A 17,591-nucleotide genomic window follows, 5' to 3' on the forward strand; every position below is an offset into this window, starting at 1 on the left:
CCTTCTACGATTCATAACTGAGTGTCCAAAAGCTGACGGATCTGAGATCATTAGGACGGCAGCTACCGTTACTCCAAGAAGAGCCATAAAAGGACGCACAAGCTTCCTGTCCACTGTCCACACAGCAAGCATCTGTCTGACCTCTGACACCTTCCACACCACTTCCTGTCCCACACGTGCAAGCGCTGCTACTTAAGACTTTTCATCAGAGCTGCCACCCCCAAACATGGGAAGGTCACAAACAGGAACGTCAACAAGGTCTCACTCGCTCTGCAACCATGTGTCCTTTAGTCGCTGCACAAGGGAGTCAGGTTTGAAACAATTGGGGAAGGGTTTGTTTATTTATTTCTTATTTATTCGCCTAAAAAAGTGACTTTTTTTGGAAATGTAAACATAAAAAACTAAAATAGGATGAATATGAGAACTCTTTCTAGAAAAATGTCATAATTTCCTAAGATTTCCTAAGTAAATATTTCCTAATATTTCCTAAATAAAATAACGATCTGCTTTCATTTTCCTGACATTATCAATAGTATCACATGTGCTTTGAAACCACGTAACCCTAATTTTCAGGAGTTAAATACACTTCACTCATCCTTGGGGTTTTTCGTTTCAGACCCCCTGACCTTTTGCCCCCTCTAATCGGTTCGCCGGGCAGAGAGCATGATGGGGGTTGGCAGGTGGGGGTAAAGCTGCAGATCCTCAGTCCTTGTTACCAAAAAGCTTTAGAGGGGCTTTTATTGCTCATGATGCCAGACTATAATCTCCCAGACGCTTCACACATATGGCATTGTGAGATCATCCACCTTACTGTACTCACCCCCTCCCCTCCCCCCTAAAAAGAGCTAGTGTATAAGAGACATCACGTGAACATATCCTCTTACACACACTTCACTATTTATGCGTGCCCTGCACATATCAAACTACCAGAGCAAAAGTAAAGCTTTATGAGGTGAGGGAGGTTATTTATGGGGAACACTTAAGCAATTTTAAAGTATATCAAATATTTGCTCGTCTGTACAGGACCACACAGAAATTAGTTTAAAAACTAAAAAAAAGGGTTCTACTCTAGTAGAACCCAGGGGTTCTGGAGCAAAGATGCAATCTTGCATGCAAACAACTTTGTTTAAAGTGACAGTGTGTATTTTCCCTGGCGATAGGGGGCAGTAGATACCTAAATCATTGCAAGCGAGCAGTATTCAAGTGTTGGAGTAAGGCCGTACCAACGGATGCCCATTAAGGTCAAAAAGTCCTGGGGAGTGCAAACTTCAGCAAAATAACAAGCACATCAGACTCACTTTCATCACTGGCAACAAGTGAAGAGGTAAATATGTAAAACAACACTATTTAAGAATGAAGAAAGTTTTGTAACCGTTTGCTACAAATGAGCAAATGCTTTTTGTCCTCACGGGCTCCCATAGAAGGAAACATGGCATCTAATATGGCATCGCCCAGCAACTTAGACCCGCTCCCATGCACTGTAGACCTGATTTTTATGGTTATATGTTATGAAGCTGCCAATATTTTTCATCAACTGGGGTTCATTTAATTCATTTTCAACAACATTTTGATAGATATTTCCAGAAATTAATGGTAAAAACTACACATTGTAACTTTAAGGTACATCTGAGTCTTTGAATTGTTAGTTTGTGTATTTGTGTTTTGTTTTATTAGTAATTATGAACAGAATTCTGCTATTCGGAATATGTTTTCGTTCATTGGATGAGGATGAGGAAGAAAAACAGTTGATCTGAGGCACTCTGATGATTTTATTTTATTGAACAAGAAAAAGCCGATGCGTTTCGATTGCGTACGACCTTCTTTGGTTCAAGAAGAATGTACGCATAAAACCATGTGACCGAAACGCATCGGGTTTTTCTTGTTCAATAAAATAAAATCATCAGAGTGCCTCGGATCAACTGTTTTTCCTCTTCTAATGATCTAATAGATCCTGAGGAGCACCTAAGATATAAGATTTTCTATTTAATTATCCCACTGACGCACACACTCCCATATGTTTATGTTTTAATTCAATTTGATTCCTGGAGATAATCTCAAGACCTCAAATTTACGTTTCACCATCGGTTTTGGGAAAGTTTTATGTGGGTCATTTTTTACAAAGCCTTGTTGTAACACAAAATAAATAATAATTATTTGTATTATGTGCATTTTACATCATATTCTGGTGATTTTGCATATGTTTAAAGCCATAGTTTGTCTCTGTGGTGGAGTAGTAGAGAATAAACTAAAGCTAATTCAGCTGTTTTATTTTTGACATTTTCAATACCATCCATAAAACTGAGCCGTTTCAGGGATCTGTCACTTTAAGTCAGCAAGCCAGAGCTGGCCACGCCCACCCATGCCCCGCTCAGGCTGCTATAAGCAGAGAAGCTCTGAAATCTGGGAGGAGATCAAAATAGAACCGTTGCTTCTCCAGCAGCAAATCTTTCTTGCAGGTGAGAGGCAGTTCTTGTCTACCTTCACAGTTTGTGACATCACAAATGGGAGCTTTTTGAAACGGCTTGTTTTAGGCACATAATTCCTAAAACCATGACAAAAACTGATGAACTGATGTATTCTTATTTATTTTTTTCGTGTTTAGAGTGTTTATATAGGCAGAAGAGACCAACGTGTCAGCAAAAATGGATGCAATAGGTGAGTTTACACAATATGTCCCCTTCATTTAAAATCATGTTTTCTAACATGACGGCACAGGATTTTTTCTATTCAATTCATACACTTTTTGAGGTGATCATAGAATAATTTAAAACTATGTTCTTGCTGATGACTGCTCCAGCAGAGATGTTTTCTCTTAGACGTGAAAACTGTGTCCACTTGTAACTGGTTACAAATGAACACCTGGGTCATGTCTTTCCTCTTAAGATTAGTCCTGAAGCCAGTCTCCTGTTGAACCCCCTTGGGTCTCTGGTCCAGCCAGAATCAGAGTGGAGTAGGACCGAGGCGACGGGTGGGGTCGGGGATAAGAATAAACGGGCTGCATTGTTTAAACATGGCAAAAGGCATCTGATGATGAGCAAAGATGAATGCAACAATGACAGGCATTCTTTAAGAAGATGTAAAAGTCAACAACATTGCTGACTTGTGGGGAGGATGTTACAGGAAAACATGCTAGTCATTTAATTTGATTGCAGGGTGCTAAATAAAACCATTTCCTGTAATCTGGGTCAATGTGAGATCTTGACAAATGTCTCTTGTTAAAATCTATGAAAGCATAGACGTAAAAGGACAATTCTAACAATTTAAACAACCAGAGTAATGCTTCTTATCAAAATGAGCCAGTGGATGCGCTGGAATGTGACTGGATTAGGTTTAAAAGTAGAGGAAAAGGTTCTGGACTGTCCTGGTTTTGGACCACAGCTGAGTGGAGGAGGCAGAACAAGAAGGACTCCATTCAGAGACCAAAAGCTGATGGCTGCGTGAAGAGTTTGAGCTTCAGGCGCTGCTGTGGGAATTCACCCTATTTCAGATGCAAATTCTTCAAAGAGCTGAAAGAGATGGAGAAACAGGTGTCCAAGGAAGTGTGCTGGAGCACTGGTGTGTGTGTAGGAAGGGGTTGAGAGGGTACTGAATGATAACACAGGGTCTATTCAAACACTACATGTTGTGCCCTTCTCCCACTTTTCTTACTTTAGTCATAAATGCAAACAAAAAGATGGAGAAAGTGTTGGTTCAAGATTTGAAATCATGTGTGGGAAGTAAAAACCACGAGGCAAAAACAGTATGGTCCAACTTAAATTATAACAATCTGTTGATGCTGCCTCTTGGCCAGATTGTTGTTGTAAATAAGAATGAGTTCTGAGTCGACTCATCTGGTTGAATAAAATAGCACTTTTGTGTTGTTTATGAGGTTAATTCTTTAGATATTATTCGTTACTAATGTTCAGAATGTGTATTAAATGTATATATTTATGATATAGTGGGGTTTAGTGAAATCAATTTGTTTTGTGAAGAAATAATGAAAATTAATTATGGTACAATTTCAATTTAAATCTGTCTTGAGAGAGTTTCAGATTAAAATCCCCACAACATCAACATGAAAAAGCTCAACAATGTAAAGAAATACCCCCAAAGCTTTAGCAAAATAACTTTTATGGCATCCAATAGTCTGATAAAAACAATAATAGTCTGAATATTCTGCTTTGTTACATCATGGCTAATCAAGCAGCTTTCTGAACCCTCAAATAGACGTGGTTATGACTTCATTTCAAACTATTTTCTTCATTTGATATCACATCATTAACAATAATAATACTTTGGTCATTTATGAAGGTTTGTGGCTCATCTGATTTCAATATTTAGTTTCTCAATAATTCAGTTTTGTTTCAGAATTACTATAAAAAGCATTTTTACAATTTTTGGGATGATTTTTGACTTTGATCATAGTTGACTTTATGCATAATTAAGAAAAGCAAACATAAAATCTAAATCAAATGAACCACAAACCTTGTATTGTTTCTTTGTGAAATAGAATTCTTTAATTCATTCAAAGCATAAATATAAATGTATTTTTGCACTTACAAGAATATTTAAAAATATTACTTGGATATGCTTCAAAAATACAAATAAAAAATCTTTGGTTTAACGTCACAAAATGCCTCAGCACTTTTTAAACTCGCATAGCTTCACTTCTACAGCTGCTATAGATAATGTAAGAGCGCCCCCTTGTGTTTACAGGGAGAAAAAACAGGATTACAGAAGAAGCTGCAAAATGACTGAATTAGTGTCAAACTAACAAAGCATCTCTGCTTCAGCAACGTAGTGACTAATAGACAACAGGGAAGTCTGAAAGCTCTAGAAAACACTGTCTGGAGCAAATTGGCACTTAAATATACATATATACATACATATATATACATATATATATATATATATATACATATATATATATATATATATATATATATATATATATATATATATATATATATATACACACACACACACGTTTGTGTATAAATATATATGTGTGTATATAATAAACAGCAGCAGCAACCTTTACCCTTTGCTTCCCTAAATGTTTGCTTCAATGAAACTCAGGTCCCCCATCCCCCCCCTGCCCCCACCCGGCTCTGCTTACATGCACAATATTCTGTATAAATCTAAACATGGGTCATCAGATCGCCGTTTCCCTTCCTACTCCTGTTTGTAATCCACAGCCACATTAAATCACCTCATTACAGTCTGTGTTCAACATTCATCTTTTAAAGAGCTTCAAAACACAAAACTTCACACCAAAAGGTTGTGATTTATTGAGTTTAAGGACTAAATGGATTGATTTGGATGTGAATAACAGCATCCACGACTTTTTCAAAGAAAAAAGGTGGATGTCACAGCAAAAGTAAAGCGGTCTGGAATGATTGTATAGTTGTGTGACCCGTGTGCCGCTACAGGTAGGTGTCATCATTGCTAGCCAGACTCTCTTTGGACCCCTGAGTGGGCTCGGGTTTGAGACCCAGAGACAGCCCGTTGGGAGAAGGGTGAGGATTAAAAACCTCCCGTGGAGGGAGGGTGGATATATGTCCATTTTTCTTTTTTGTTTTCCTACTTCCCCTAGCTTTTTCCGGTTCTAGCAAACTTTTCTTGGGTTCATCTGCGTTCTCCTGGTCTGCAGTGTTTGGCAGGAATGGATCCACGATGATAGTGGGTTTCTGTTTCAGCTCCAGGCGATTTGGCGGCTCGGCGGTTATGATGGCCTTAGCACCGTGCATCCTTGGAGGGGACTTGCAGCGGAGATCTCCGTGAGACTCCTTCCAGCGATGCAGCTGAGTTTGGTGCTCCTTCTCGATGTCTTTTTCTGAGATCTTTAGCTCCATTATCTGAAACACCGGATAAAGAGTGTGACCCACAATCAAGGAAGGGATTCAAGATCCAGAAGGTCAGGAGATTAGGACTATATGAATAAGATAAGACTGACTGCAGCCGTACCTCGTGCACCAGGAAGGCTTCATGTGTGTACTGTGGGTTAATGGATCGAAGCAGCTCCATCGTCTCATATAAACCATGGCAGCCCTTCAGCTTCTCTTGGGTTCCTAGTGAGTATTTTAGGAGAACCAGACCCACTTTGAATAGGATCTTCACTCCTTAGAAAAGCAACACACAAAAAATACACCACTTTTACCCCCCAGGCCATTTTATTTCTATTTTGATTAGTGAAAATAAAGATTTTCAGGTAATGCAGAAAATATTCACATAAATATCATTTTAAATGGTTTTCATAGGGATTACTGTATATTATACCTATATCCTAAAAGAAACCACAGCTAAAACTACGATAGTTAAAGGGATATTTTAGAAATTCTGAAGGATGTTTCTGAGCTTAAGTTCTGAATAACAACTATCTTACCTGTTGTGGATAGTTTTATGAAAGGCCTCACTTTGTAAAAACTTTTTTTATGTCCATTCAGAGTGATGAGCTAACCGCTAATCCGAGTGCAGCTGGTGGTAATGAGCTACGATGTAGCCACAGCTGTCCTGGGGCACACTGACGAGGCCTGTTATACACTGGCGCCACCGTCCCTCTGACCACCACCAGCAGGCAAGGGGGATTAAGCGTCTTGCAAAAGGACACAACAGCAGCATAATCAGGTCAAAGCCGGAATTGAACCTGCAACCTTCTGATTAGTGGACAACCCGCTCTACCACCTATGCTGCTGTCCCTAAACAACTTCAGTTCATGTTAGGAGTGAAAGATTTGAAGAACAGTTTGATTTGCGTTTTATAAAACCGTGGATGATCACATGATCGCGTTGTGTGCTATATTTTGTTTTATCGCCCAGCCCTCGTTCATGTGATGCTAATTTTTAGAACTTTACGTTGGTGTCAACTTTTCATCAAGAGTTTTTTAAGTGTAAATATCACCAGCAGCTAGCCTAGAATTAAGACCGTCTTTTGCTGAAACTATACTGATGGACAAGCAACGCTCCACTGGAACCTCATAGTTCTGGCCATTATTGTGGCTGGCCAATCACAGTGTGTTTTAGAAAAATTATGCATTTTATATGTCATGTAGTTATTTTATGTAAAACTGCCCTGTTGACTGACATCCGTAGCGGTCCAATCACAGTGTTCTATTGGTTAAGTGGGCCAATCACAGCACTCGGTTGGTGGGTTAGGATGCTACTGAAAAAACAAATATGGTGACGGCATTTTTTAAATGGCTTAGCTATCAGCTTTGGCCTATTTAGACTTGGACCTTTTTAACTGAAAGTTTGTTTAGAAAAATTATGTATTTGCATCTTCCTTGACAGATGTGGTGGACTGCCCCGATGACTGACATCTGTAGCAGTGAGTACGGCACGTTGTTTGTAATCCAATAGCATGCAGAGAGAGTTTGAAGGACAACCGTAGATCACGCCCCACGTGTGAGAGCTGTCAATTGGCCATTGCCAGAATTTATACTCACATATACAGGATGGCTTGCCAGGCTAACCAAAATCAGCAAAAAGGAGCATTTCTGGTGCACCCAGGGGTCAAATCAAATTCTACACATTAGCTCATCAGTCCTGTAGGATGTAAACATTATTTCACCAAACAGAGGCTGTTCAGAAGGTTATTTAGAATGGGCAATGATAAGATGGTAAATATTTATTACCTCTACAGAGAAGCTCAGCTGAAAACAGCTCTAAACTGCTGCTTTTTAATCTTGTTGAAACATAAACTCAGTCATCCATCCATTTTCAGCCGTTTATCTGGAGTCAGGTCACGGGGCAGCAGCCTAAGCAGGGAGGCCCAGACTTCCCTCTCCCCAGCTACCCCGCTACTTGGGCCAGCTCCTCTGGGGAAATCCCAAAGCGTTCCCTGGCCAGCTGTGAGACGTAGTCCCTCCAGCGTGTCCTGGGACTTGGGTCTCCGCTTGGGTCTCCTCCCGGTTGAACGTGCCTGGAAAACCTCATCAGGGAGGTATCCAGGAGGCATCCTTACCAGATGCTCGAACCACCTCAACTGGTTCCTCTCCACATGGAGGAGCAGCGGCTCTATTCCAAGCCCCTCCCGGATGACCGAGCTTCTCACCCTATCTCTAAGAGAGAGCCCAGCCTCTCTGTGGAGAGAACTCATTTTGGCCGCAATCTCATTCTTTCGGTCACTACCCAAAGCTCCTAACCATAGGTGAGGGTAGGAAGGTAGATGAGCTAAACTCAGTATTTATCTGTTTAAATTACCCACACTTGAATAGCGCCTTTCTGAGTCAGAGGACACCAAAGTGCTTTACACTAGTCTATCATTCATCCATTCACACACAATCACACCCTGGTGACGACGAGCTACATTGTAGCCACAGCTGCCCTTGGGCACACCGCCAGAGGTGAGGCTTTCCAAGCACAGGCGCCACCGGTCCCTCTGAACAGCTGATCTTTGACCAATCACAAGCTGTGCAATCACATCCATGTGCGACAGCAAACAACACACCCATCAAAACGAGCTTTACTTTCAACCCGTGGCCGATAATCTCCGTTAAACTGATGGAGAAGATCAAAGGAAAAACATCCTCGATAAACTAAAACACATTTAAAAGTGAAGTTGTGCGTTTTGCCTCACCCTCACAGAGAAACATGTCCCAGACCCGCAGCACAGACGCCCAAGGCAAAGTCCGACAGAAGGCACACATGAACCACTCGGTCATGTACAGGACCGGCTCCACATTTTGCTTCTTCAGATGGCGGTGGGCTACAGGAGACACCCGGCGCAGCATAGAAAACAGAATCTCTCCATCCAGCTGGATCGCCTCCTGTTGAGACAACGCAAGACAGCAGTCAGCAGGGGGAGACACCACCCTCCTCTTCCGCCTCCTAATCTGATAGTCTGATAATTGTGTCCGTGAAACCTCGTCACCACCTTGTGTTGTTATGCTGTTAGCTTATCAGGGTCGGGGCCGAGGCATACTGGTCAGACGAGTCCTGACACCAGCATTCGGAGCACATTCCAGCCCGATGACAAACATTTTTACTGCTTCACTAAATCTTACCACATTTCAATGCATCCTTTAAAAAGCAGCTGAAGACTCACTTGTTCAAGCTGGCTTTTGTGTGACCTTCTTCAACCCCTCTCTCTTTATTCTGCTCTCCCCACCTATCCCACCTTCCTCAGGATCCTCTGATTTCCCTCTTTCCTGTTCACTCTCTCTCTCTTTCTTAACATTTTTTAATCACAATTGTCTATTTTTGCTCATTTTAAATATATTTTTAAACATTTTCTGAATGCTTTTTTATATTTTTACATTTTTTGTTTTTGCAAAGCGCCTCGTGATTTTTATCTTGAGAGGCGCTGTAGAAATGATATTTTCTTCTTCTTCTTCTACATTTAAAAAAACTCAATTTGTGTGAGTCAAACAAATATTGGTATTCTAAAGAATATGCATCAGTAAAATGGTATTAAATAGGGTTTCCTTTTCCTCCTGACAGCGAGGACTTTGGATGACGTACCAGCCCTGTGCTGTAGTATCCAGGAATGTACTTTTCACAGATCTGGACAAGAGTCCAGAAAGCATCCTAACGGAACAGGAAAGAAAGTGTTATTTAAAATCAATTATCTTAGAGATTTTTAAGACAAGTGAGAAAAAATGAGAAAAGTTCACATTTTTATGGGATTAATTGAAAGATTTTCACCTCAGCTGGCATATGCATCAGAAGTAGAGCAGCAATGGGAGCCTGAGCCTGGCAGTAACCTTCCTCAGACCGGTACACAGTGTAAGCCTTCAGCACGTCTAGCAAATCCTGCTGCCTACATGTCAAAATAGAAAATACACTACCTTTAAAATCAGACTTAGCCCATCAAAACACATAAATGTCCTTTAGAACAAAGGGCGTACCCAAGACCTCCTTTTGATGCAAACATTTCATGGAAAGGGAACTGTCGATGAAGGTCCCTCTCTATGACGTCGAGCCATTTGGGATCTCCTGGATGGTTCTTCAGTTCCTATAAGACACTATTTTAGTTTTTTTTTAACCAATTTTTCACATTTTCTATCTATTAAACTGGGATCTAGAACTTAAAGGTGATGAAGACTGAAAAAAAAAACAGTTTTAATGATTATTTCTGATTATAATCGGTCACTCTGAGTTTGTAATTTAAATACAAAATGTTAAAGCTTTTATTTTGATATTTGAACATGCAAAAAGTTTATATAAGTGATCCAAAAGGATTCAAATGAAGGCAACTGGACGTCTTTGGTTTCTTGAAGATGCTTCGCTTCTAATCTGAGGAGTTTTGTCAAATCTGACTGGGTTATGGGAGGGTCAAACTTCTAATCTATAGCCGTCTATTGTGTAGAAGTACGTTGTGAATACCTAAGTTCTCCCAGATATCGATAGAAAAAGCAACAGCTGTCCCATCACAAACATTTACTACAGTAAACCCATCATGATTGGGACTCAAGAGGAACCAGGATTCTCAAACTGACCTCAAACTTGCTCCTGTTTTGCTCCTTTTTTGCTTTCCCTCCAGTGAGGTAGAGCCAGGCCCGACCCCGCAGGGATGGAGGAATTCCTTTCTGGCAACGCTCTTTCACCTTTTATTCAACAAACACACAGTTACTGCAGGATTTAATAAAATCCTGAATAAAATGAGCTTCAAATCTGATATGATTGTGTGAATTCATGCTTTTTAAACCACAGCTTGAACCTCTTTAAGGAGGAATTACAAATCAGTAAAAGCATCACATAAATCAGACCTTCTTGTGTTTTTTGGCCATCCACTTGTCCCAGCTTTTTAACATCTCCAGCCATTTCAACTCCCGCTGCCTCAGCACATCAGAGGGGATCTCCTCCGCCCTGAGAGGGAAAACACAACAAAGCTGGTATGAGTAGTCAAACAGAGTCCCGCCGTCCTCTCCTAAAAAGTTCGACAGGAGACACTTTTGCTCAGAGGGAGCGGAGAAGCAGCTCGTCTCTTCTTTGTACGTTCAGGAAACTTTCCTCAAGCGAAGCAGCTGAACATTCGCCATCGGAAGGGAAACAGGAAGCTGTGGGGGACGTTTACCCCAGTCTAATTCACTGTAGCCTTTATAAAGACACCTCACCGCCCAACGGCGCTGAGGAGAATACGAGATGTCTTCCGAACATGAACAAAACACAAACCTGCTGAGCAGTATGCTCTAATCGGATCACCAGAATAGTTCCGGACAACATCGGTGTCTCTAAACCACAAGCACATTTAACAGGTGAAAGCCAATAAAGTCAGAAGAACAACGCAGAACAGAGACGCTACATATAGATCGCTGGTTTGACGGGAGGATTTGCGGTTTCGTTTCAAACAGCTGAACATCCCATAAATGCCACCTTTCAGGCTCTACAAGAATGGATATCCTTGATCTTTTAGCACAGGGGCTGCAAACATTCCAGATTATAACCCATGAAAAAGTGAATAACTAAATCATAATGAAAACACAGCTACTGGTTTGATCTCTTCCATTGAAAGCATAAAAAAAGTTTTGATTCCTGAAGATCATCTCCATGATGTTTCATGAAGAACCACAATGGGGGGGTGGGGGGTCTCACTGATTTTATAAACGGTCAAATTCACAAACTGAGTTTGATCCATCATACTCAAGTTGAACAGAAATTATTTTGATCCATTTAGATCAAACACTGGTTAGTCACCAAACCCTAAATCTTTGACATCATTCTCAACAGTCACACATTCTTCCAATTCTCAACATCGGACTATGAGGAAGACTTGGTGGGAGTGTTATCAGTGAGTGTAACTCCTGGACTCGTGTTGTTCCAGTTTACACCGATGACAGTCTGGAGCTGAAACCTGTCCACAATAACATATAGTGGTTAAGGTGAGGCAAATGCTGGTGGATCATGTGATTATCTCACGCTAGTTACTCTGATGCGGAGCAACCATAGATCTACATTAACCAAGGTATAAGGAAACTCTTGGAGTGAAAGTAAACAGGAAGTTGTTTTACTGTTGGGTTGGTGATGTTTGAAACACAGGCTAGTTTAATCTGGGGTTTATCCGAGTTCGGGTGGAAACGGGCTCTGTCCCATTTGAAAAGGATAAAACTCAAACAAATCACTAGTGGAGACAGATGGCCCTGGCAGGATTGGGACATGACTAGGATAAAATTTTTGAATAACTGAAACAAGAGCACACTTTTGACTAAATGAGGACAGTTTTCGTGTTAGTTTAGCTGCTAGAATAAAGGAAAACCGGTGAGGGAGGGGTGAGTGTACTTGCTTTCGGCCGTAACCAACACTTACACGTAACTTCAGGAAATCCTCCCATATGTTTTTTTTTATTTACCACATAAATCTGATTATCTTTGACAACACACAATGACCATTAAGAAATTTTTTTCACATTTTCCCATATCTACCAGAAATCAGAAGCTGCATTTGAAACATCACCCTTACTCTTCTGTGGCGCTCTGCTGAGCTCCTCCTAAGAACCCATACTTGTCCACCTGTGTGTCCCCGGTAAAGGAGTTGTTTGATCCACGAGAAGTTCCTTTCTCTCCATCCGTCAACTTCTCCGTGCTGCCACCGATTTCGAGCCCATCGTCCTGCTCGGCTTCTGCCATTTAATCGACATCGGCAGCAGCAGAAGATGTCTTCAAACTTTAGAACGAGTTCTCCATCAGACTCCCGCTGGTGACAGCTAGCTAGTTGCTATGAGAAACAATTACTTAGCTACTCGCACATTGATGCTAAAACAGCCACCTTGGGGGCACGTTTTGGTAAAATGTCCTTGCTTCGCTATAGAAATAAATGTTTCGCTTACGCAAAAAGACTAGCCCGCTAGATTCAAATAGAGCGATTGGTTTTACCGTTGAATTAGCTCGGTGTCTGCACGCTAACTCCGACGGTAACATGCTACTATCTCACAGCTGTCAGCTGACCGACAAACACTTTCTACCGAGAATCTCTTCTGTCAGCAGGAATGCAGATTAGCTGCAGGCTAAGGAAGAGAATCTGCCTGACTGGTTAATAAACAAAACATCCTTGGAATCTCATTTAACCCAACCCTCTTCTGCCACCTACCGGAAGTCATCTGCTTTACGTGTAAAAAAAAATCAAAAGAAATTTCTTCTCAATTAACTTTATTGATAAAACTAACAAAGCAAAGCAGAAAAAAAAGAAAAAGAAAAAAAACGAAATTAACACACGTGTAAAGGTAAAAAATACACAAATACTGGAAACCAGGGCCGTGCAGAGACCTTTGACGGGGCGGGTGCTCAAAGTAAAAAAAAAAGGGGCCCTTATAGAGCAATCCAACAAGTTAGAAAATTCAGATAATGAGACCCTTGGGTTCAAACAACATAATAAAAATATACCAATTAGTATCATTAGTGTTAATGTTAGTTCATAAATAATAGTTTTAGTTTTTAAAGCTGACATATCTAGAGATGTTACAACCACATTTTTGCCCCTGATCCGAGTCCAAGTTGTTTGATTTTTGATTATCTTCCAATACCTGTTCTGATACCAGATGGTGATGCAATGCATTACAAAAGAAGAAAGAATTCATCCTTCTGTCTGTATTTGTCAATTTGTTATTTTAGCCTGAAAAGGTCACTCATTCAGGAAGTACATTTAACAGAAATCAAGATTCAAGATACTTTATTGCTATTGCACAGGTGTACATCCAAGTATATTTTGCGTCTACTAAAGACAGCTCTAGTAAGAGGTAGTAAAATAAATGTAAAATAAATGCACCACAGAGAGTTATCCAGTGTGATCTACAGCTATGTTAGCTGAGATCTTTTTCCTGTCAGTAGAAAATTCTTGATCCCATTCCATGATCTCACTGAACTTAACACTAAACATGAAAGCTCTGCTACCAACCTAACAACAACTTCCTTTGGGCAAAGGCACCATCATCACATACGTGGCAGGATTCTCAGTGAAACTTAGAAGAATCTTCTCCAAACACAACATCCCGGTAAACTTTAAACCCAACAACACCCTCAGACAGAACCTGGTCCGTCCAGAAGACAAAACACCCAAACAGAAGCTCAGTGGCGTTGTTTATGCAGTCCAGTGTAGTGAGGACTGTCCAGATGTTTACATTAGAGAAACTAAACAACTATTACACAAGAACATAACACAACACAGGAGAGCCACCTCTTCAGGTCAAAACTCTGCAGTCCACCTTCACCTAAAGGACAAGGGACACACCTTTGAAGATGACAAAGTCCACATTCTGGACAGAGAAGATAGATGATTTGAGAGAGGAGTAAAAGAAGCTATCTATGTAAAAACGTGAAAACCCCACTTTAAATAGGGGCGGGGCTTAGATTTCACCTTTCCAGTACCAATAATGCAGCTTTGAATCTCATTCAGTTTCAGTCTAGGTCACACCTTCCTGCTTCTAATCAACACGATGACTCAACATCAACAGAGGCTAACGACTCATCAGGAGATAAAGAAGAAGAAGAAGAAAATCTCATTTCTATAGCGCCTCTCAAGATAAAAATCACAAGGCGCTTCACAAAAACAAAAAATGTAAAAATATAAAAAAGCACTTAGAAAATGTTTAAAAATATATTTAAAATGAGCAAAAATTGACAATTGTGATTAAAACAAATGTTAAGAAAGAGAAAAGGTGAACACGAAAGAGGGGAAATCAGTGGATCCTGAGGAAGGTGGAATAGGTGGGGAGAGCTGAATAAAGAGAGAGTGGTGAAGAAGGTCATACAAAAGCCAGCTTGAACAAGTGAGTCTTCAGCTGCTTTTTAAAGGAGTTCACTGAGTCCACTGATCTCAGGCTCAGGGGGAGAGAGTTCCAGAGTCTGGGGGCCACAGCAGCAAATGATCTGTTATCTTTGATCTTTACCCTGGTGCATTGCACAACCAGTAGGCTTTGATCACTGGACCTCGGGGACCTACTGGGGGTGTAGGGACTAAGAAGATCACCAATGTAAGATGGTGCTTGTCCATGACAGGCCCTATAGACCAGAACCTGGATCTTGAAATAAATCCTGAAGTTGACTGGCAGCCAGTGAAGCTGGAGGAGAAGCGGGGTGATGTGGGTGTGTTTGGAGGACTTGGTCAGAAGCCGAGCACAGGCATTCTGAACCACCTGTAGACAGTTCTGGGAGACTCTGCTCAGACACGTGAAAAGAGAGTTACAGTAGTCTAAGCATGAGGAGATGAAGGTGTGGATAACTGTCACAAGTTCAGAGCGGGACAGATTGGGACTCAGCTTAGCAATGTTCCTGAGATGGAAGAAGAAAGAGCGAACAAGAGAACTGTCAGGAGAATCCAGGGTGAGAGCTGGGTCAAAGGTCACACCAAGATTCCTGACAGAAGGTTTGGTGTGAGAAACAAGCTGACCAAGAGAGTCTCTGACTTTGGGAACCAGCTTGTCTGGGGCACAGATGAGGATCTCAGTCTTATCTTCATTCAGCTGAAGAAAGCTCCCAGCCATCCAGGTTTTGATAGAGTCTAAGCAGGTGTGTAACAGCTGCAGCTTAGACATCTCATGGGGCTTAAAGGAGATGTACAGTTGGATGTCATCTGCATAAAGATGGTAGGAGATTCCTTCGAAGGAGCTCAGGATGTGCTGAAGAGGAAGCAGATAGAGGAGAAAAGCAGAGGCCCCAGCACAGAACCTTGTGGGACACCATGGGTAAGAGAGGTGGTGGAGGACCTAAACTTGGAGACGGCCACAGAAAAGGAGCGCTCAGAAAGATAAGAGGAGAACCACTCCAGAGCAGATCCTGATAGGCCTACCCAGTCTCTCAGCCTCTCCAGTAGCAGGTGATGGTCAACAGTGTCAAAGGCTGCAGTCAGGTCCAGCAGGACCATAACAGAACAGTTCCCTGCATCACTGTGAGTCAGAAGGTCATTAGAGACCCTAAAAAGAGCTGTTTCAGTAGAATGAGCTCTATGAAAACCTGACTAGAAGCTATCATAGATGTTATGTTCATCAAGAGCAGCTGTGAGTTGTTTAGCCACAGTCTTTTCCAAGATCTTGGAGATGAACAGAAGTTTAGAGATGGGTCTGAAGCTGCTATGGAGAGAGGGGTCAAGACTCGGTTTTTTAAGAAGCGGGTGGATTACAGCGTTCTTAAAGTAAGCAGGGACCTGACCAGAAACCAGAGAAGCATTAATTATAGAGAGCACGCTGGGACCAATGGACTGAAAAGCACTTTTAAACAAAGATGAGGGTAAGATGTTGAGGGAGCATGCAGAGGTCTTCATAGAGTTAACTAGTTTGGTTAACTCAGGCAAAGAAACAGTAGCAAGGATGATGGGCCTGGTTGGAGTCGGGAGAGGCAGCGATAAGGCTGAACAAGAGATGCTAGATCTAACCTTATTGACTTTGTCCACAAAGAAAGACAGATAGTTCTCACAGTCTGTAACAGAGGCGGGTTACTCAGAGTAGTTTCTGCCCTTTAAATAACAACAGACAGCTACAGCTTATAAGCTTGGCTCTCCCAAATTCCAGTTAGAACTGACAACGCTCCTCAGAGGAGATGTGAAATGTTTTAAAGAAACCAAAGAAGTCCAGTTGCCTTCATTTGAACCCTTTGAAGTAATAGTCAATAATAAAAAATACATAATAAAGTAATAAAATGTACATAATTATGCCCACATTCACTTTTACCATCTCTTTGTGGGAGGCGGAATATTTATAACGGTTAACCCTCTTATGACCATAAATACAACTGGTATTTTTTGTTTTGTTTTATGGCTTTAAAATTGTAATAAAAGTGCAAAATGTTTGTAACTCTGCTCCTTTTTTCAGAACAGCCTCAGCTTTCAGTGTCAGGTTTGCATTTAGTGTTTATGTTTATTAAAGTCTGTAAAACAGCAGCTTAAAGAAAAAAACAGATTTGAATTTTCTTTACATTTATTACTAAACAGGGACTTCAAAATGTCAGGACGTGCTGGTGAGTGGAGCGGAGGTAAGGATCCAAACGCTGGGGAGGAAGCAGGCAGGCAGACAAACTAGAAAACTCAAAAGGTTTTTTAATGATCTCTGGACACAGGACATGGAAACAATGAGGCAACAAGAGACACAGAACTGGAGGGGTTTAAATACAAGAGGGCTGGGAGCTTGGGTGATTGGGAAACAAGAGGCAGGTGGGAGAAATCAACAGAGACACAGGCTAAACCAAACGGGGAGACAGGACAGGGTGTGACAGTACCCCCCCCCCCCCCCCCCAAAAGGGCGGGTTCCAGATGCCCACAGGAACACAGAGCAGGGCGGGAGGAGGGGGATCCGGAGGGAGGGCCAAGAGGGACCGAGGGGCCGATGGAGAGGAGGCAGGGACCAGCAGAGTCCGGGGGCCTGCGTCTAGGGCAGAGGAGGTGGCAACGACAGACTCTTGGGGGTCTGCGCCTGTGGCAGAGGAGGCGGCGACGACGGGCTCTTGGGGGCCTGTCTGTGGCAGAGGAGGAGGTGGTGACAACGGGCTCTTGGGGGCCTGCGCCTGTGGCAGAAGAGGCGGTGACGACGGGCTCTTGGGGGCCTGCGTCTGTGACAGAGGAGGAGGTGGTTACGACGGGCTCTTGGGGGCCTGCGTCTGTGGCAGAGGAGGAGGCGGTGACAACAGGCTCTTGGGGGGCCGCGCCTGATGAGGGCAGGACTGGCGGTGACCGGAGGCAGAGACCCCGGAG

At 41.9% G+C, this 17,591-nt stretch overlaps 1 protein-coding gene across 2 annotated transcripts; it reads right to left on the reverse strand.

The window, feature by feature from the left end:
* Positions 1–5,270: 5,270 nt before the first annotated feature.
* On the reverse strand, positions 5,271–12,736 carry LOC107373051 (TBC1 domain family member 10A). Of its 2 annotated transcripts, none has more exons than XM_070552762.1 (9): positions 12,378–12,736; positions 10,688–10,787; positions 10,418–10,525; positions 9,827–9,933; positions 9,624–9,738; positions 9,441–9,506; positions 8,557–8,746; positions 5,947–6,050; positions 5,271–5,837 (listed from the first exon to the last, which is right to left on the reverse strand). In XM_070552762.1, exons 1-9 carry the CDS (start codon positions 12,542–12,544, stop codon positions 5,406–5,408), a joined length of 1,389 nt encoding a protein of 462 aa, XP_070408863.1. In that variant the 5' UTR covers positions 12,545–12,736; the 3' UTR covers positions 5,271–5,405. The 2 variants fall into 2 exon arrangements, with proteins under 2 accessions (XP_070408863.1, XP_015796720.3); XM_015941234.3 differs by having other exon boundaries at positions 5,947–6,101.
* Between the last annotated feature and the right edge of the window lie 4,855 nt (positions 12,737–17,591).

The sequence above is a fragment of the Nothobranchius furzeri genome, chromosome 6 (genome assembly GCF_043380555.1).
Source record: "Nothobranchius furzeri strain GRZ-AD chromosome 6, NfurGRZ-RIMD1, whole genome shotgun sequence".
In the NCBI taxonomy this organism is placed as follows: Eukaryota; Metazoa; Chordata; class Actinopteri; order Cyprinodontiformes; family Nothobranchiidae; genus Nothobranchius; species Nothobranchius furzeri.

What these genes read in the sequence shown, in the direction of transcription:
- LOC107373051 (XM_015941234.3), bottom strand. Translation starts at nt 12,544, where the DNA reads ATGGCAGAAGCCGAGCAGGACGATGGGCTCGAAATCGGTGGCAGCACG. An exon ending in CAGCAGAGCGCCACAGAAGA is followed by an intron (nt 10,788 to 12,377) that starts GTAAGGGTGATG and finishes TTTCCCTCTCAG; the next exon opens with GGCGGAGGAGATCCCCTCTG. An exon ending in GCATCAAAAGGAGGTCTTGG is followed by an intron (nt 9,739 to 9,826) that starts GTACGCCCTTTG and finishes TTTGACATGTAG; the next exon opens with GCAGCAGGATTTGCTAGACG.